At 41.5% G+C, this 21,284-nt stretch overlaps 1 protein-coding gene across 2 annotated transcripts in view; it reads right to left on the bottom strand.

Moving 5' to 3' along the window:
- Positions 1 to 17,962, bottom strand: part of Setx (senataxin) — a 66,645-nt gene extending 48,683 nt beyond the window's left edge. The window contains exons 1-5 of one of the 2 annotated variants that reach the window (XM_041674132.1): positions 17,674 to 17,962; positions 16,971 to 17,098; positions 16,247 to 16,401; positions 9,837 to 10,020; positions 3,426 to 3,636 (exon numbers count right to left, since the gene is read on the bottom strand). In XM_041674132.1, coding sequence (XP_041530066.1) covers positions 3,426 to 3,636; positions 9,837 to 10,020; positions 16,247 to 16,287 — 436 coding nt within the window. In that variant the 5' untranslated portion in view covers positions 16,288 to 16,401; positions 16,971 to 17,098; positions 17,674 to 17,962. The remainder of the gene's footprint in view (positions 1 to 3,425; positions 3,637 to 9,836; positions 10,021 to 16,246; positions 16,402 to 16,970; positions 17,099 to 17,673) is intronic. The other variant, XM_041674133.1, reaches the window with a different exon arrangement.
- Between the last annotated feature and the right edge of the window lie 3,322 nt (positions 17,963 to 21,284).

The raw sequence follows: 21,284 nt of genomic DNA, 5'->3' as shown, positions 1-21,284 counted from the left end.
TTTTAAATAAAAGTTACTCATTTTTTTGAAACTAATAGAAATGCTGATGGTGTAATTGTTGAAACAAAATTTACCTACTGATACTTTTTTTTTTTGAGGTACTAGAAATCAAACCCAGTTCCTGAGGTATACTAGGTAAACATACTGAGTTACATCCAATTCTGATAGGCTGTTCATTGTGATCATGTATACTAGGTAAACATACTGAGTTACATCCAATTCTGATAGGCTGTTCCTTGTAATCATGTATTAGGTAAACATACTGAGTTACATCCATTCTGATAGGCTGTTCATTGTGATCATGTATACTAGGTAAACATACTATATCCATTCTGATAGGCTGTTCATTGTGATCATGTATACTAGGTAAACATACTGAGTTACATCCATTCTGATAGGCTGTTCATTGTGATCATGTATACTAGGTAAACATACTGAGTTACATTCCAATTCTGATAGACTGTTCATTGTGATCATGCATGGAATAGTCCTCTTATTTTAAATTTGCTAAAACATGGGGCTGAAGAAATGGTTCAGAGGCTACAAGCACTAACAGTTCTTCCAGAAGACCCAGGTTCAATTCCCGGTACCCACATATCAGCTCACAACTCTAGCTGCATTGGCAGGGGCTCTGACACCCTCACGGAGACATACATTCAGACAAAACACCTATGCATATAAAATAAAATTTACTAAAACATATATTTATATTTTGTATAATTATCTCGAAAGAATATCTCAGAAGCATGGTTATAGGTCCAGTGTCTTGCATTTGATATTTGGTCCACCTGAACTGGAGTAAGAACAAAAGAGCTTCTCCTCCTAATTGCTAGTCAACTCAATTTCACGTACAGATCAACTAGCTTCCTCGATGAGACTTTAAATTCGTCAATTTTATTTGTCAAGCTTCAAAAAATAGTATACTAGTAATAGTAGTTAGCTTTAAAGGGGGAATTATGACTGGGTCAGCTTACAGGAAACTCCTGTAATACTGGAAATACACAAAAGTATAAATAATCTTCAAGTTTACATACTTTTATAGATTTTTAATTTTTTTTTAAAATATGTATGGGGCTGGAGAGATAGCTCAGCAGTTAAAAGCACTGGCTGCTCTTTCAGAGGACCCAGATTCAATCCCCAGCACCCACATTGCAGTTCACACCTATCTATAACTCCAGTTCCAGGGGATCCAACTCCCTTACATATACAGGCAAAATACCAATATAATTATAAAGAAAATACTTTGTATATGAATATTTCACCTCTATGCATGTTTATGTACCCCATACCTGCCTTGTACCCAGAGATCAGAAGGGCGCGGGAGTCAGATCCCCAAGATCTGAGTTACTGACAGTTGTGAACTGCCAATGTGGGTGTTTAGAAACTGAACTTAGGTCCTCTGCAAGAGTAGCAAGTGCATTCAATTAAGCTGCTGAGCCATCTCTCCAGCCCTGGTATTATGAGTACATTATTCTTTAATAAATATTTAAGGGGCTGGAATGTTGGCTCAGCTGTTTAGAGGACCTGGGATCAGATTCCAAGTACCTACAACGGTGGCTCACAACCATCTTAACTCCAGTTCCAAACGATCTAACATCCTCTTCTGGGCTTCCTTGAGTATTTCCATATATGTGATACATAGATATAAATGCAGTCAAAACACTCAAAAGAAAAATATTAAATGAAAATGATTAAAAGACTTTCAGTTTATAATCTAGTTACTTGAAAATTAGTAATTTATCTAATCAAAAGCAGAGCTTGGTGGCACAGGCCTATAATCCCAGCCCTCCAAAGGCAGATGAATCTAAGTTCAAGGCCAGAATGGTCTATATATGAGTACCAGGACAGCCAAGACTACAAAAGAGATAACCTGTCTCAAAAAGACAGTTTTCTAATCAAATATTTGTACTTACTTTATATAGGGTAAAGAAAATTAAATTGCATAAACTGTTTTATATTTCTAAAAAGTAACCATAAGGTCTCAAGTAACAGAGCAAAAAAAAAAAAAAAAAAAAAAAGGTTACAGAGGGGCCTGGTGGCATTGTAATTCCAGCTACTGGGGAGGCTGAGGTGAAAGAACCAAAAATTCAAAGCCTGCCTAGGCTACAGAGTGAATTCAAGGTCAGCCTGGGCAATTTAATCAGATGCTATCTCAAAATAGACAATATTAAGCAGGTTAGGGATAAAGAGTAATGCCTAGGTATGCATGATCCTGGGTTAGGTCCCCATAACAGCACTACCACCACCACAAAAAGTGAACTATCTTTGATTAAGGGAATAAATACAACCAAATTCAATATGCTGTCTTCTAGTCACTCTAAAACAAATTGGCCCCAATCCACATATCTACCTATTGAGAATATATGAGCTAGATACTGGATTCCTAAAGTGTTCTTTATACCTGGTAAGTATGTTGGCCCACCTTCTCATCACAACTCAGGAGCTTTGATTTCAAGGTCATCCTAGACCTGAGATTCATAGCAAGAAAGGCAAATACATAAGACCCAAACTGGAACCATTACCACATGCCATGCCAACTAACTGATAAAAAGAAAAAAAAAATTGTGTCTTCTCTGTTTACTTTGGGAGGGTCTCATACAACCAAGGCTGGCCTGGAAGTCTTTATGTGACCCAAGAAGACTTTCCTGTTTCCACCTTCCTAATAGTGGCATTACAAATACCTACCTCAGCTGATAAGAGCAGTGCTTCTCAACCGATGAGTCTTGACCCCCTTCGGGAGTCACATATCAGATACTTATATCAGGATTCATAACAGTAGCAAAATTACAGCTATGAAGTGACAACGAAATAATTTTATGGTTGGGAATCACCACAACATGAGGAACTGTATTAAAGGGTCAAAGCATCAGGAAAATTGAGAACCACTGGATTAGAAGCAACTGTTTTTCAGAGCTGTTTTGCCCCTCCTCTCTTAACAAGGAGCATTCAGCAACATCTGGAAATGGCTTTAATCCCAGCACTCGAGAGGCAGAGACAGGTGTATCTCTGTGAGTTCGAAGCCAGCCTGGTCTACAGAGCAAGTCTCAGGAAGGCTCCAAAGCTACAAAGAAACCCTGTCTAGAAAAACAAAACAAAAAAAAAAAAAAAAAAAAACAATGTCTGAAGACATTTTTGGTTGTGACAATAACAAGGCAGGGGAGGAAAAGGTTCCTGGCATGTAGTCGACAGAGGTTAAAACTGCTACTAACAATCCTACAAGGAACAGAAGAGTCCTGTGGAGAAACAGCTGGTCTAAAAAGGCTGTGGTGGTGGTGGTCTATGCCTTTGATCCTATCACTCAGGAAGCAGAGGCAGGCGGATCTCTGAGTTTGAAGCCAGCTTAATCTACAGAGTGAGTTCCATGAACAGCCAGAGCTACACAGAGAAATACTGTCTTGGGAAGAAAAAAAAAAAAAGATACTCACTAACACGCTCATGCAGAAGCAAGTAAGGGTACTTCAGTATTTCAAAAAGAGGAACTCGAAGCTTATTTTCAAAATCTTGGCCACTACAGTCAAATAGCTGTTCCTCTCCATTGTTGTCTACTATATATAATTCATCATCTTCTTCAACTTCTGCCTTCATAGACTTCTCAAAGTGATTTATGAGGCGTAAGGTTTCTAGTTCCCATAAAACCTACAGAAAGATGAAAACAGTGTTTTTTATTGTAACGAAATATGCTGTGTAACAACCATTCCTATAAAAATCTTTTTCCTCTGTGAACAAAAATTTAGAAGCAGCGGTGGCACACGCCTTTATCCCAGCACTCAGTAGGCAGAGGCAGGTCCATCTCTGAGTTCTAGGCCAGCTTGGTCTACAGAACGAATTCCAAGACAGCCAGGACTACACAGAGAAATCCTGTCTTGGGAAAAAACAAAATAAACAAACAAATAATTTATAAGCTTAAAGTAGCAGTCATCATATATCATACAGAGACATAACTTGGAGCTAGGGCTTCAATTTCTACCACTATATCACTGAGATACGAGTCTCATCCAATTTGGCTTTCCAACAGATGTAAAACTTGCTTCCATGATTTTAGTCCAAAAATACTATACACGCAAACAAACCCCCCTAAACTTACTAAAAAAGCAAAAACAGTTAAAGAGTAACGATGTAGCTCAACTGTTAGGGTGCTTGCCTAAGAGGCATGAAACTCTGTTCATTCTCAGCACAGATAGACTTGAATGTGATAGCACAGGACTGAAATCAAATACTGGAGAGGTGGTAGCAAGAGGACCAGAAGCTCAAGGTTATCATCAGCTGCACAGGGAGTTTGAGAGGAGAGTGAGCTAGACACCCTGTTTCAAGAGTTTCTCCTTGGCATCCACAACTTAACTCTACAAGTTGGTAAAAAGGCTTAGCTTTTAGCATGTCTTAGCTTTCACCATGCCTTCCTCACTAAGCATATCTAGCTTCTACCTGAGAGATGATGTGCTATTTTTCCTTTTACTTAAACACTTCAGGCCACTATAAGTGGTCTAATTTCAAAACTGTTATCTCAGGAATTACGGAAGCCTAAGGAGAGGGAAAAGAGACAGGAAATGTCCAGTCAATAAAGCAGGTAAAATTCACACATTTACTGATTAGAGCACTCACTGCCTTACTTGAGTATGATTCATGGCCCTCCAAAGCAGTTACAACAGCAACATCAGAAATCGCTGATTACAAATCACCAGTACATATAACAATCAAACAGTTCAAAATAGGAGAATTACACAAAGTAACACAAAAAGAGGATGTAAGTCCTTGCTCTTACAAAAACAACAATGGTAAAATTTGTTCAAAGCAAGATTATAAAACCTTCAACTTTTAAAAACAGAGTATTGTAAATCTAAGAGACAAACAAGATATACCTATATAATTTTTTTGTTTTTTGTTTGTTTGTTTGTTTGTTTGTTATTTAAGACGGGGTTTCTCTGAGTAACAGTCCTAGCTATTTTGGAACTAGCTCTTGTAAACCAGGCTGGCCTTGAACTCACAGAAATCTGCCTACCTCAATCTTACCAAAAGCAATCTACAGGTTCAATGCAATGCCCATCAAAATCCCAGCAAAATTTTTCACAGACCTCGAAAGAACGGTACTTAACTTCATATAAAAAAGCAAAAAAAAAAAGGTAAAAAACCTGCATGGAGGCACATACCTTTAATCCCAGCACTCGGGAGGCAGAGGCAGGAGGATCTCTGTGAGTTCAAGGCCAGCCTGGTCTACAAGAGCTAGTTCCAGGTCTGGCTCCAAACGCTACAGAGAAACCCTGTCTCAAAAAAAATCAAAAAAAAAAAAAAAAAAAAATCAAAAAACCCGAAACAATCCTGTACAATAAAAGAATTTCTAGAGGCATCACAATCCCTGACTTCAAACTCTACTACAGAGCTACAGTACTGAAAACAGCCTGGTATTGGCATAAGAACAGACAGGAGGACCAATGGAACCAAATAGAAGACACAGATATCAATCCACACTTCTTCGAACACCTGATTTTTGATAAAGAAGCAAAAAATATCAAATGGAAAAAAGAAAGCATATTTAACAAGTGGTGCTGGCATAACTGGATATCAACATATAGAAGAATGAAAATAGACCCATATCTATATCACCATGCGCAAAACTCAAGTCCAAATAGATCAAAGACCTCAACATAAAGCCAGCCACACTGAACCTTATAGAAGAGAAAGTGGGAAGTACACTTGAACACACTGGCACAGGAGACCACTTCCTAAATATAACCCAAGCAGCAGAGACACTGAGAGAAACAATTAGTAAATGGGACCTCCTGAAACTGAAGTTTCTGTAAAGCAAAGGACACAGTCAACAAGACAAAATGACAGCCTACAGAATGAGAAAAGATCTTCACCAACCCCACATCAAACAGGTCTGATCTCCAAAATATACAAAGAACTCAAGAAATTGGTCAACAAAAGAACATAAATAATCCAATAAAAAAATGGAATATAGACCTAAACAGAGAACTCTCAACAGAAGAGTCTAAAATGGCTGAAAGACACTTAAGGAAATGTTCAACATCCTTAGTCATCAGAGAAATGCAAATCAAAACAACTCTGAGATTCCATCTTACACTTGTAAGAATGGCCAAGATCAAAAACACTGATGACAACTTATGCTGGAGAGGCTGTGGGGAAAAGGGAAAACGTCTGTATTGCTGGTGGGAATGCAAGCTGGTACAGCCCCTTTGGATATCAGTGTGGCAATTTCTCAGAAAATTAGGAAACAACCTTCCTCAAGACCCAATAATACCACTTTGGGGTATATATCCAAAGGATGCTCAATCGTGCCACAAGGACATGTGCTCAACTATGTTCATAGCAGCTTTGTTCATCATAGCCAGAACCTGGAAACAACCTAAATGCCCCTCAACCAAAAACTGGATAAGGAAAATGTGGTACATTTACACAATGGAGTACTACACAGCAGAAAAAATATTGACGTCTTAAAATTTGTAGGCAAATGGATGGAGTTAGAAAACATCATATTGAGCCGGGCGGTGGTGGTGCACGCCTTTAATCCCAGCACTCGGGAGGCAGAGGCAGGTGGATCTCTGTGAGTTCGAGACCAGCCTGGTCTACAGAGCTAGTTCCAGGACAGGCTCCAAAGCCACAGAGAAACCCTGTCTCCAAAAACCAAAAAAAAAAAAAAAAAGAAAAGAAAACATCATATTGAGTGAGGTAACCCAGACACAGAAAAACAATTATCATATGTACTCACTCATAAGTGGTTTTTAAACATAAAGTAAAGAAAACCAGCCTACAAATCACAATCCCAGAGAATCTAGACAACAATGAGGACCCTAAGAGAGACAGACATAGATCTATCTACATGGGAAGTAGAAAAAAGACAAGATCTCCTGAGTAAGTTGGGAGCATGGGGACCTTGGGAGAGGGTTGAAGGGGGGGGAGAGGCAGGGAGAGGAGCAGAGAAAAATGTAGAGCTCAATAAAAACAGAGAAGTCAACCAATGGAGTCGAATAGAAGACCCTGACTTTAACCCACAAACCTATGAACACCTGATTTTCGATAAAGGAGCTAAAAGTATACAATGGAAAAAAGAGAGCATCTTCAACAAATTGTGCTGGCAAAACTGGATGTAAAACTGTGGAAGAATGAAAATAGATCCATATCTATCACCATGCACAAAACTCAAGTCCAAATGGATTAAAGACCTCAATATCAGTCTGAACACACTGAACCTGATAGAAGAGAAAGTGGGAAGTACTCTACAACACATGGGCACAGGAGACCACTTCCTACGTATAACCCCAGCAGCACAGACATTAAGGGCCTCATTGAATAAATGGGACCTCCTGAGACTGAGAAGCTTCTGTAAAGCAAAGGACACTGTCACTAAGACAAAAAAGGCAACCCACTGACTGGGAGAAGATCTTCACCAACCCCGCAACTGACAAAGGTCTGATCTCCAAAATACATAAAGAACTCAAGAAACTAGACCGTAAAAGGCTAATCAACCCAATTATAAAATGGGGCATTGAGCTGAACAGAGAATTCTCAACAGAAGAAGTTCAAATGGCCAAAAGACACTTAAGGTCATGCTCAACTTCCTTAGCGATCAGGGAAATGCAAATCAAGACAACTTTAAGATACCATCTTACACCTGTCAGAATGGCGAAAATCAAAAACACCAATGATAGCCTTTGCTGGAGAGGTTGTGGAGAAAGGGGTACACTCATCCATTGCTGGTGGGAATGCAAACTTGTGCAACCACTTTGGAAAGCAGTGTGGCGGTTTCTCAGAAAATTCGGGATCAACCTACCCCTGGACCCAGCAATACCACTCTTGGGAATAAACCCAAGAAATGCCCTATCATACAACAAAAGTATATGCTCAACTATGTTCATAGCAGCGTTGTTTGTAATAGCCAGAACCTGGAAACAACCGAGATGCCCTTCAATGGAAGAATGGATGAAGAAAGTATGGGATATATACATATTAGAGTACTACTCAGCAGTAAAAAACAAGGACTTCTTGAATTTTGCATGCAAATGGATGGAAATAGAAAACACTATCCTGAGTGAGGTAAGCCAGACCCAAAAAGAGGAACATGGGATGTACTCACTCATATTTGGTTTCTAGCCATAAATAAAGGACATTGAGCCTATAATTCGTGATCCTAGAGAAGCTAAATAAGGAGAACCCAAAGAAAAACATATAGGCATCCTCCTGAATATTAACCTTCATCAGGCGACGAAAGGAGACAGAGACAGAAACCCACAGTGGAGCACCAGACAGAAATCTCAAGGTCCAGATCAGGAGCAGAAGGAGAGAGCACGAGCAAGGAACTCAGGACCGCGAGGGGTGCACCCACACACTGAGACAATGGGGATGTTTTATCGGGAACTCACCAAGGCCAGCTGGCCTGGGTCTGAAAAAGCCTGGGATAAAACCGGACTCGCTGTACATAGCGGACAATGAGGACTACTGAGAACTCAAGAACAATGGCAATGGGTTTTTGATCCTACTGCACGTACTGGCTTTGTGGGAGCCTAGGCAGTTTGGATGCTCACCTTACTAGACCTGGATGGAGGTGAGTGGTCCTTGGACTTCCCACAGGGCAGGGAACCCTGATTGCTCTTTGGGCTGACGAGGGAGGGGGACTTGATTGGGGAAGAAGGAGGGAAATGGGAGGCAGTGGGGGGGAAGAGACAGAAATCTTTAATAAAGAAAGAAAGAAAGAAAGAAAAAAAATCAATTTAAAAAAAATCTGCCTGCCTCTGCCTCCAGGATTAAAGGCATGCATCACCATGCCTGGCCCTATATGAAGTTTTTTGAAAGTCCCTAAACATGGGCCCTTTATACCCTGAGTACTGAGAATGAGAGACTTAACACATCACACTGCCATCATGCTACACACATCGCAATATATCTACTAACTATAAGCTATTCCAAACTAAATGAGAAGCAACTGGTGCTTCTTTGTCAAAGGCATAAAAGAAGGCCTTTCTTGCCTTATCCATGCCTGAAATAACAGTACTCGTGACACAAGTGGATCAGAAGTTCAAGGTCATCCTTGGCTACGTAATAAGCATGAAGCCAGTCTTGTCTCAAGAGGTGTGGGGGATACTTTTCCTTAAATATAAGTTTATGCACAACGACATCGAATAGTTTCAGCATAAAAATTAAGGATGGGGAGATGTTCAGTCAGTGAAGTGCTTTCCTTGCAAACTTGAGGACCTGAATTTAAATCTCCAGCACTCATGTAAAAAGCTGGGTGCACCAGCATGTGTCTGTAATCTCAGACAGCCAGCCTATCAGTAAAGGGACCCTGTTTCAAAATGTCAGATGGAGCTCAATCAAGGAAGACAAACAACACCAAACTCTGGCTTACACATGCAAATATAGGAACAGAGGCAGAAATACATCACAGACATCAAAAACACTTTCCCATATATGGTACATCTACTATTTGTTCTTTATCAGGTAAATGTAATAAACCTAACATACTTGCCTTTAGAGTTTATAAGTATCTCAATAAAATAGAAAACATTCTTTGCTTTTTGGAAACAGGGTCTAACCAGTGTGCCAGGTAGGCCTACAACTTGCAATTATCCTGCCCTACTTCCTGAGTGCAAGAAATGACTTTGCAAAACTGTTTTATGCCAAAATAACTACAACTGACGTACACCTGTACTTTTAAAGACTCAATTCAAGGACATCAGTAAGTATTTACAGCAACTGTTATATACTAGGAAGTTAGATACTAGAATTGTACTAGATTTCAAAGTTTTAGTCATACAGCACCATTTCCCTGAATGCTTTTAACAACTACACTTAGGATTTCCTGGTCAGACTTTACTGCAAATTACCTCATGCAAGAATGGCACCTCATCTCTGGCTCTGTGGTACTCAGCCACGCACTCCAAGCAGTAGCAGAGGTCTTCATCAGCTGTTTGAAATTCACTTGATCCAGTGCTCGATGCATAGCACTTTATGACATCAACGGTGGAAGTACCACCTGGAGTACACCAACAGCATGTGCTCATTCTGTACCTGTAACAGGAAAATTTTTTTTTAAACATTTATTTATTTATTTATTTATTTATTATGTATACAATATTCTGTCTGTGTGTATGCCTGAAGGCCACAAGAGGGCACCAGACCTAATTACAGATGGTTGTGAGCCACCATGTGGTTGCTGGGAATTGAACTCAGAACCTTTGGAAGAGCAGGCAATGCTCTTAACCACTGAGCCATCTCTCCAGCCCCAGGAAAATTTTTTTTAAATATTTATTTATTTATTGTGTATACAATATTCTGTCTGTGTGTATGTCTGCAGGCCAGAAGAGGGCACCAGACCTCATTACAGATGGTTGTGAGCCACCATGTGGTTGCTGGGAATTGAACTCAGAACCTTTGGAAGAACAGGCTGCTCTGAGACCATGCTGATGGCTCAGCTCTCCCCGCCTGCACCTGGGCAGACAGCAAAATCAGGCTTAGGCAGGCGGACGAGCATGGTGGATTCCTGCCGCCATACAGAGACGTGTTTTCAGACTGCACAGTGCTCTGTGTGTCAGATTTGGCTGTAACTTGGATGAAAAGAGTTTCTGTGCCGCACGCTCAGTCTCAGAGTTAAACTGCTGAATGCGGCTCCAATGTGGACTTGCTGTGTGCCTGGAACTGTGTGTGGCTCAGGGGCACCAAATGGATCTGAGGCAGGAGCGGCTGCTCCATGCTAAACTGTGCTGACCTCAGGCAGGAACTACCGTAATTACCGTAATAACAGCACAATTAAGGTTTAGACTGGGCAGGAAACAGGCTCTACCCATTACCGTATTACATCTACATGGCGCAATTTAGGTTTTTAAGAAATGCTCCTGGATAGTAAAAAAAAATTACAGATTCACAATAAAACAGATTCAGACACTGTTGGATGAATGTACGTAGGCTTGGGAGAGAGAAGAAAAAGAATATAAAAATTAAAGTTAATGTCTTAAAAAAAAGGGTAAAGTCTTTAAAGAGACAGAGTACAGATAGTTAAGAGATTAAAAGAGTTAAAAGAAATAAAGAAAAATAAGCCACGTAAAAATGAAAATTTCCAGAGTCTGGATTATATACATTGTGTTTTCTTTAAAATTTTTGACCATGAAGGAGCTAAGTACAGAGAGACATTTCATTACATGGGCTGCCAAGCTAAACCAGAATGGATATAAGGGTATTACGATTTCAAAATTTGGGTCTAAGGATATGATGCTTTGGAGAGGGTCTTCTTTTGTTTTCACAGAGGACCAGACCCTGTGGATTGATTCTATCCCGATATGGTATGATAGACCACAACCACCCGAAAAGTTGCTGTGAACACCCTCAAAAAATTACTTAACTCAACTGCCAACTGAGATAAACCTGGCACACAGGTTACACCCTAAATGATCTGATTAACAGCGCCCCCATTCAGCAGGAAGCAGTTTGGAGAGAAAAAACTGCGCCCATGTTCCCAAAATATTGTTTATAAATGTTCTTTTACATTTAAAGGGGAAAATGATATAGGTATGAATAATTTGCATTGGTATGGATTTTAAGGTCAATTTTGTTATATGTATATGTATTTCTTGATCTTGATTAAGGTATTGTGATTGTGTAGTTCATTTAAAAATGTACTGTATAATTAAGAAATATAGGTTGTTAATGGATAATCATCGATAATAGTAAAGCTTGTAGTCATGTTAGTTAGATTTTCTAGATATATATAGAGATATATTTCAGATAGGCATTCTTCATATCTCTCAAAGGCTGCAGAATATGGCATTTAAAATATTTTAATAACTTAGGACTTTTCATGACAATGAGACATGTCTGCTCCTGGCGACACCAATCTACTTCGAGAGGAAGATGGGCATCGAAGAGGCTCCTTATGGAGTTTGATAACCATTTGGGCAAGAAACTGCTCTTGCCTGGACTGTTGAATAAAATGGACACAGAGAACCCGCAGAGAGAGGACTGCTGAACTTGCCTAAAGGTGAGACGGTCTTTTGGGGTTCATGACTCATGAAAGAGTCTGCAAGACATTCTATTCTGGAGGACACAGCAGATAGTGACTGAACTGTCTTTGAAATTTCCTGCTTCATGGAAATGTCTGCTGGATACTATGGGCCTGAAGGCTGAAGATGGATGCCCCAACGGTACAGAGGAACTTTGGGTGACTGTACAGGCAGCAAGAAGTCTCTGTCATTTCTAGAGCTTTGGATTTCTTGTTTGCTTAGGTAATATTATATCCTTCTGGAGTCTTTGATGGAGTTGAAGAATGGTTAGTTATAGTTTTCCTTAGTTATGATAAAAGATAAAATAGATATAAATATTGTAACTGTAATTCTTGCTTAGTATCTGTTTTGTTATATGTAATCTTACTATGTTAAAGTGAAAGCCTTTCTTTTTTGTTTAAACAGAAAAAGGGGAAATGATGGGGGAGAGTCTTCTGTTTTGTGTTAATTTCATTGGTTAAAGAGACTGCCTTGGCCCTTAAATAGGACATAAAATTAGGTAGGTGGGCCGGGCGGTGGTGGCGCACGCCTTTAATCCCAGCACTGGGGAGGCAGAGGCAGGCGGATCTCTGTGAGTTCGAGACCAGCCTGGTCTACAAGAGCTAGTTCCAGGACAGGCTCCAAAACCACAGAGAAACCCTGTCTCGAAAAACCAAAAAAAAAAAAAAAAAAAAAAAAAAAATTAGGTAGGTGGAGTAAACAGAACAGAATGCTGGGAGAAAGAAGCTGAGTCAAGGAGTCGCCATGATTCTCACTCCCAACACAGCTGCAGGTTAAGATCTTTCCTGGTAAGTCACCTCGTGGGCTACACAGATTATTAGAAATGGGTTAGGTCAATATGTAAGAGCTAGCCAATAAGAGGCTGGAACTAATGGGCCAGACAATGTTTAAAAGAATACAGTTTCCGTGTAATTATTTCGGGGCATAAGCTAGCCATGCGGGCGGCCGGGTGCCGGGGGACGCAGCCTCGCCGCTCCTACTACAATAGCAGGCAATGCTCTTAACCACTGAGCCATCTCTCCAGCCCCTGTAACAGGAAAATTAACACTCAAGACTTACTCTTTATGCAGAACAGACATACTTTCTACTTGTGATCCAAGTCATCTAAAAAACTGTTTTCAGAGCCCAATGTTGTGCTGGCCATCTTTTCAAAACTGATTAAACCCAAATCTGAAAGCAGGGTAGGGGTGAAGCATAGTGGCAAGAGTACTTGTCTCACATGGAATCCCTGGGTTTGATTCCCAACATTAGTAAAAATCCTGAATACATTCTGTTAGTCACAACACTCAGTAAGGGGTATGCCATTATGTGCCAAATGGGTTCAAACTACACAGTACTGATGTAAAATCAGATAAAGACACAAATTAATATTTTCAAGCTACAGATTTGAGTCTCCCAATAACTTAAAAAGCTAAAAAATTTTCATATTCCTAAAAAGCAGTTGTAGAAACTTCCAGAAATACATATAAATCTGTATCAATAGTAAGATACAATAGTAAGAAATAGTAAGATTATTTTCTGTTATTTGACAGGATATAAATAGATTGCTGCTCTATACTCACTGCTCTTCAACCAACTATAAACTCCTAATAGTTACAAAAGGTCACAAACTATTGCTACCAAGTTTTTTATATACTCTCATCCATCCTTCACCATCCAAACTCCAATTTAAAGGGTTTTAAGATGGTCTTCCAAATCCTAGCAGTCTCCAAAAAAAAAAAAAAGTACCAAGAGTAAAAAGATTACCAAAAGGCATCAAAGCCAGAGTTTGAAGGATCTCTAGGAGAAATATAATTTATATAACTATAACTAAGTGTATATAAAAACTAACAGAAAGCCCTGTAGTAAATAGTGTACTGTGGTTGAATAAAATAGCAAACGTGTATCTGATATGCAATAAATACATAGGTTAATGCAGGTAAAAATGAAGACTGAGCCTAGAGGATCCAGAACTGCCCGTCTATGAAAAAGCACATAGTTAAAACTGAAACAATATGAACAGGATAAATAACATTGACTAGTAAGACAATAATAAATCAACACAATTTACCTATAGTAATACAAATAAGTGAAAAAATGAGAAAGAAGGAACATACCTAAGAACTTCAAGTACAATAGTTATTTTCTGTTGCAGGCTAATCTCAGCCCCTCAGACTATGGGACTAGACTTTTTATTTTTTTATTTTTTTTTTAATTTATTTATTATGTATGCAGTGTTCTGCCGGCATGCCTTCAGGCCAGAAGAGGGCACCAGATCTCATTATGGATGGTTGTAAACCACCATGTGGTTGCTGGGAATTGAACTCAGGACCTCTGGAAGAGCAGCCAGTACTCTTAACCTCTGAGCCATCTCTCCAGCCCCCGGAACTAGACTTTTTAAATTGCCTCCAAAAACCAGAATTTAGAAAGGGAAAACACACACACAAACTTTCTAATTTATGTAAACTATTAGCCAAATGAAGGAAAAATTTAAAAGCAAATTTCCTTAAATTCATCCCATAAACTCCATGGCCCTAGTTCATGCATTCTCATCAGGTGGTATAACTCTTGAGAGAAAAGCCAATCTGTGACAAAAGTTTACTCCTGTATAACAAAAATATATTATAGAAAGACTATATTTATTGGTGGGACTAAATTTTAGGGGAAAAAGCAATTAGGAAAAAAAATGTTGGGCTGGTGAAATGGCTCAGTGGTTAAGAGCACTGGCTATTCTTCCAGAGGTCCTGAGTGCAATTCTCAGCAACCACATGGTGGCTCACAACCATCTATAATGGGATCTGATGCCCTCCTCTGGCATAAAGTCACACATACAGATAGAGCACTCAAGGGGCTGGAGAGATGGCTCAGAGGTTGGGAGCATTGCCTGCTCTTCCAAAGGTCCTGAGTTCAATTCCCAGCAACCACATGGTGGCTCACAACCATCTGTGGTGAGAACTGGTGCCCTCTTCTGGTGTATAGGCACACATGCAGGCAGAACACTGTATACATAATAAATAAATATATATTAAAAAAAACAGATAGAGCACTCAAATAGGTAAAATAAATCAAAGAAAGGTTTTGAGTTTCCTTTCACTGAGATAGAGGAAATATCAAAGGATTGGAAACCTAATCAGAGTCACTGAATGTTTGGATATGGCCATCTGGCAGCATGCGGGCTTTTAGTAAAGAACACTCTACAATGCAGAGTCTATAATCTCTGCTATAAGAAATCATTAATTGGCCGGGCGATGGTGGCGCACGCCTTTAATCCCAGCACTCGGGAGGCAGAGGTAAGCGGATCTCTGTGAGTTCGAGACCAGCCTGGTCTAGAGAGCTAGTTCCAGGACAGGCTCCAAAGCCACAGAGAAACCCTGTCTCGAAAAAAAAACCAAAAAAAAAAAAAAAAGAAATCATTAATTGGGGTTAAAGAAATGGCTCAGCAGTTAAGAGCACTGTGCTGCTCTTCCAGAAGTCCTGAGTTCAATTCCCAGCAGCCACTGGGAATCATTTATAGTGGGATCTGATCCTCACTTCTGGCATGCAGGCATACATGCAGATAGAGTACTCATACATATAAATTAAAAAACTAAAAACTGGTTATACCAGACTAACCCAGAGGGGTAAAAAAAATTAATCTCCGAGTGGTGGTGCCATAGGCCTTGAATCCCAGCACTCAGGAGGCAGAGGCAGGGGAAATCTACAAATCAAGTTCCAAGACAGCCAGAGCTGTTACAACAGAGAAGCCCTGTCTCAAACAAAACAAAACAAAACCATTAATATAGCCAGGCCTTTCATCCCAGCACTTCTGTGGCAGAAACAAGCATATCTCTCTGAGTTCAAGGGGAGCATAGTCTACACAGTTGAGTTCCAGGATACACAACTGAATTCCAGGACAGCCAAGGCTATGTAGAGACCATATCTTAAACAAAACAAAAAACCCTGATGATTAGAGGACCAGAGTTCGATTCCCAGCACCCATTTCAGGCAGCTCATAACTGCCTGTGGACTCCAGCTTGGCAGGCACCTTTACACTCCCTACACACACACACACACACACAAATGGTTACTTTTATACCTACTACAGAATACACTTTTGAAGTATACTTTCTTCACACTTCTAAACAATTTAGAGTAGTTCTAAACATTAAAAAACAGAAAACTTAAAGATATCAAAAAGAAAAAAAAATCTTCTAAGTACGTGTTCCCCTGCATTGACATTACTGCCACCCATTCCATTCCCAAAGCATTAACCTTATCATCACCTTGTTTTTTCCCTCTTGTTCTGCTTCATCAGTCCTAGCATTTCTCCTTTCTTCTCAGTATCAGTATCACTCAGTCTTGGTCCACTGTCATCATTTGTCTGAATTACTGAAGAAATCTCATCTCTCTGCCTTATCTGTCCAACCTCCAATTCTTCCTACAAAATGTTGCCTAGAGGTTATTGAACAAAGTAAAACTTCCAAAGCCAGTTTGGGGATAAAATTCCTATCACTGAGTTCCATCCACATACAAGCCCCTATTAACCTTGCTTCATTCTCTTGCTATTCCCATCTCCTACATTTGTTCTGCCTAAAACTCACTGTGTCTGGCATTCCTTTAACTGAAGCTCTCCATCTGCCTTCAACAATCACTCTTCATATCAATACACACTTCTTATTAGGAACATAAACTACCAAGTTGGGAATATAATGCACTCTACTAGTGATTCTGAAAGAACACCTGCTGAGACCAGTGTACCACATAACCTTGAATTTGAATGCCAGCGATCTGGGAGTCCTGTCTCTTTTCCAGGGTCTTTGAGAATCTCCTATATCCACCTTTTTATTGCCTTCTTTCCTGATTAAGGTGGTTTGGTTTACTTGTCTGCCCCCACCTCAGCAATTCGGAATGTCAGGGTATGGACTTATTCTGTATTTTTGTAATTCCAGTACTCAATACTTATCAAAAAAAATGAAAAAGAAGTGATTGTTTTAAAAAGGCAATTACCTTTGCAAAACGTCCTACAGAGAAGAGATCCTCTTTGTTGAAGCTTATTTATGCTGGGTTTATTTGTGAATAGACGAAGCTCTCTGCATTCAGATATACTCACACTTTGGCCCCAAAAGAGAACATTTCTGAAATTAAAAATAAAATAAAACTGATAAAGCGCCCCTTACATTAAGCATCTCACCTGGGCTTTGCGTCAACCTTGCATTGTCACCTGATGAGTTACCGCCATCAGGTTAGACAACACATCCGCAGACACCTACGGTGCACTAAAGGGAGCGCTGTAACACTGATGACCTCATTTGTCCAGGGGCTGCTCCCCCTCCCCCGGCATCCAGGTAGGACTTCCTTTGATAGCGTCTGCCATGGGTGTGCGGGAGGCCGTCAGCACTGCCAACACCCGGGGTCGCAGGACGCGCGTCCCGGTGCCCGTGCAGAAGCGACGCCAGGACGGAGGGCTACGTCCTGCCGGCCCCTTCCCCGGAAAGACCTCCCTCCTCCCAAGGCCCTGTTCAGAGCCCTTGCGGTGCATCGCAGCCCAGAGCCGGCGGCGCTGAAGCCTGAACGGCAGGGCTCCCGAGGCAGGCCTGGCGTGCGGAAAGCACCAAGCACTGCCCGCCCGAGGCCGCGCAGCTCTGGTCGCGCGCTGCTCTCCGGAAAGAAGGGTCGGAGTGGCGCCCTAGCCCGCAGGTCGCGCGCTTACCATTGGCAATATGCCGCGCGCCCCGCCACGCACACGCCTGTTCGCCCGCTCGTAGCCTGCCCGCCGAGCTTCTCGCCCGGCTCGGCCCCGTTCGGTCTCGCTGCAGCGCTAGCCGACCTCCATGCCTCGACCCCGACAACTAGCCGCTGGCGGAAGCGCTAGGCAAAACCCTGCGCCCAACCCGCTATCGCCGCGCGAGTGGGTACCGCCCCCAAGCCACCCTACCACAGCCTTTTTGTTTTGGAACGCCAAGAAGGCGGGCCATGGGAAAACCAACGGCGGGGAGCCACAGGCCAGGCAAAGGCCCGTGAGCTGGCGTCACTTCCGGGACGAAGGGGGAAGTACGACCAATAATCAGGAGTTCCTTTCGAAAGAAGCGTAAACTGCGGTGCCGCGCCCCGCCCCGGGATTTGCCCCATCCTGGCCTTTGCCCCGCCCCGGGATTTGCCCCGCCTCGGACTTTGCCCCATCCTGGCCTTTGCCCCGCCCCGGGATTTGCCCCGCCTCGGACTTTGCCCCATCCTGGCCTTTGCCCCGCCCCCGGTCGGGTCTGACGTTTACTTACACAGCTGCCATTTCCCTCCGCCTCTCTGGCTTCCTAACGTCTGAGAAGCCTAAGGCGGCTTCTCTGTTAGAGACCCGACCTAGACAGTAAAATGTCCGCTTGACGCAGAAAACGGCACTGCTGTGAGCCACCGAGTTCAGGGCAGCTACACGGTTTAGTCCAGACCCGTTATAACAGGTCTCACTAACGGAAGACACGCAGTCACTCCAAATTCCCCTGGGGACCGCTGGCCCGCCCACACCTCTCCCCTAAAACCCAGGAATTTAGTAAAAAATCACTTTCTTAAACCCAGCATGAAGGTGAAATCATTTTACATCCGCAACGCGCCTGTAGTCCCAGCACTTAGAGGCTTGAGGCCAGAGGACCCGGACCTGAAGCCCAGCAACCTACAAAATGCGAATTCGAATTCGAGGCCTACATTACAATCACCAAAAAAATACTTAAAAATTTAAAAAAATTCTAAAAAAGGGAAGTCAGAGGGTGCAAGGAGGTAACATGGGAGAGCACTTACCTAGCCCACTGAGGCACTGGGCTCCATCGCCGGTGCCACAGATAACAAGGCAATAGGTAGCAGGTGGGTCAGAGACCGTCCTACCCCTGGAGAACCTTAAGGCAGAATGAGAAACCTGCCTGAAAAGCACGGTGGTAGGACTCTAAGGAACGTTCCAGAAAGGGGGCGTGGTTTAAAGGCAGCAAATGACCGTTAGGGGCTTAGGCCAATCAGGAAGCAGCACGAGGCTGACCGTTATTTTCTTGCTTTAAGAGTTTTTTTTTCTTTTCGTTTTCTCAAAGATTTCTATCAAAATCAAAATAAAATTTTCAAAAATATGGTTTCAAGTTAAAAGTATTATGTGTGTGCATAAAAAACAAGGCTCCGAATACCTAACTCAAATTTTCAGAAATGGGGGAAATGAGACGATAGGAACTATCCAAACTTTCATGTCCCTGATGATACAGAACCTTTCAGAATTAATTACACAGATTTTAGATTTCAGCTAAATACCATGTTGTTTTAATCATGAAAAAAACATAAATGCTAAGTTACTCATTAGTCTAAGTAGAAACATTAGTCTGGGGCTAGAGAGATGACTCTGTGATTAAGAGCACTGGCTGTTCTTCCGGAGGACTCAGGTTCAATTCCCAGCACCCACAAGGCAGCTCACAACTGTCTATAACTCCATCTCCAGAGTACCCAACACCCTCATGCAGGCAAAACACAAATGTAAATAAATTTTTTAAAAAAAGAAAGAAAGATAATTAGTCTGGCCAGGCAGTGTTGGCACTTGGCAAAAAAATAATTTAATTAAATTTAAAAATCCTAGCACTTGAGAGGCAGAGGCAGGAGGATCTCTGTGACTTTGAGGCCAGCCTGGATAGCCAGTACTGTTTCATAGAGAAACCCTGCCTCAAAAAACCAAAAAGCAAAAAGCAAAAAACAAACAAAAAAAAACTTAGTCTTTCAGAGGACCCAAGTTCATTTCCTGTTACCAGCTTTGCAGCTTATAGCTATCTGTCTGCATCTCCAGTCCTAGGTGATCAGAACACATGCCCTCCTCATGCCTCCTCAGACCCTGCTCCTTAAGTGGGGCACATACACAGAAAGATAAAATGAAAAGAGAAAATAGTCATAATTCTAAACACAGTAGGCTAGTTACAAGGAGCACAAAATGTTTTGTCATATGAAATCAGGACCAGAAAGCTCTAGGCTGGCGAAGATATCTTCCATGTACCAGTTTTTTTGTCTTTATACAGTCATAAAACATGATTTTTACTGCTTCTTTTGTGGATGAAACTGAAGGCAAATATTTCCTGCATCCCACAAAAATGTCTCTGAAGCCCCTGTGACTCCTTACAATCTTTCAAACCTTTTTTTTTATAATTTATATTATGATCTTAGTGCTTTGGTGTTTTGCCTGTAGGTATGTCCATGTGAGGGAGCCAGATCCCCTAGGATGGAGTTACAGACTGTTGTGAGCTGCCATGTGGGTGCTGAGAATTGAACTCAGGTCCTCTGAAAGAGCAGCCAGTGCTCTTAACCTCTAAGCCAGCTCTCCAGTCCCCCACCCTGTTTTATCTATAAGCAATATAAGTCTAACAAACTTTTATGCGTAATTGGATTTTACCCTCAATCGTAGCACTTGGGAGATGGAGGCAGGAGGATTACCAGGTGTTCCAGGCAAGCTGGGGCTATAGAGTGAATTCCAAGCCAGGTAGGATGCAGAGTAAGACCTTATCTCAAAAAGCCAAGTAGGAATTTGGAGTTGGCCAGATGCCCCAGTCCCACAGAGACGATTCATGCTGCTCTCTCTCTCTCTCTTTGGCCAGAGAAGCTTCTTCTTGCTGTGGGTAGCAGTTAATGCAGATACTCAGAACTTGCCAATGTGCCCAGTATAATTGAGTACTCAGATGTAGGGAGTCATCCACATTGACCTGCCGCTAGCCAAGGCTCAAAGAAGGCAGAAAGAGTGTAAGAACCAGCAGGTGGGAAGGAGAACTGTGAACTGGACATGGCCTAACTGGTGCATAAATGAGATCTCGGCATTTGTGGTTACCAGCACATCAAGGCAGTCAAAATTCCAGCACTGGTGGGGGAGGGGAGGGACCCCAAGGTCCCAACCCTATCAGATAAGCTATTGGCAGTTGATGGCAGTTGAAGGAGGGAAGAGAGTTCCTTTGGGGAAATGTGACAACTAGGAGGTGGCTTACTCCCCAGTGGAAGGCCACACAAACCCACCCATCGGCATGTGGGCAGCTCTAACTGGACTCAGGGGATGATTGTTAACAACAAATAAAAATAAATAGGATATGAAGCTAGGGGAGTTGAAGGAAGAAATATTAATATGCATTATGTAAAGTTCTTGGAAAATAAAATAAATTATTTTGCAACTAAATAAAGTTAACCCTAAGGAGTTAAAGAGCCCAAACCATGTACAAATGCTAATCCCAAAGATGCAAGGAGAACAACCACCAACCCAAATCATCATGGCCAAATTAATCAAAGCAAGCAATTAATTAATGCAAGCATTATTATTGTGTACATGAGCTG

The sequence above is a fragment of the Microtus oregoni genome, unplaced genomic scaffold (genome assembly GCF_018167655.1).
Source record: "Microtus oregoni isolate MIOR12 unplaced genomic scaffold, Mior012 000025F_ref0000491, whole genome shotgun sequence".
In the NCBI taxonomy this organism is placed as follows: Eukaryota; Metazoa; Chordata; class Mammalia; order Rodentia; family Cricetidae; genus Microtus; species Microtus oregoni.
This window is presented reverse-complemented; position numbering and strand designations above follow the sequence as displayed.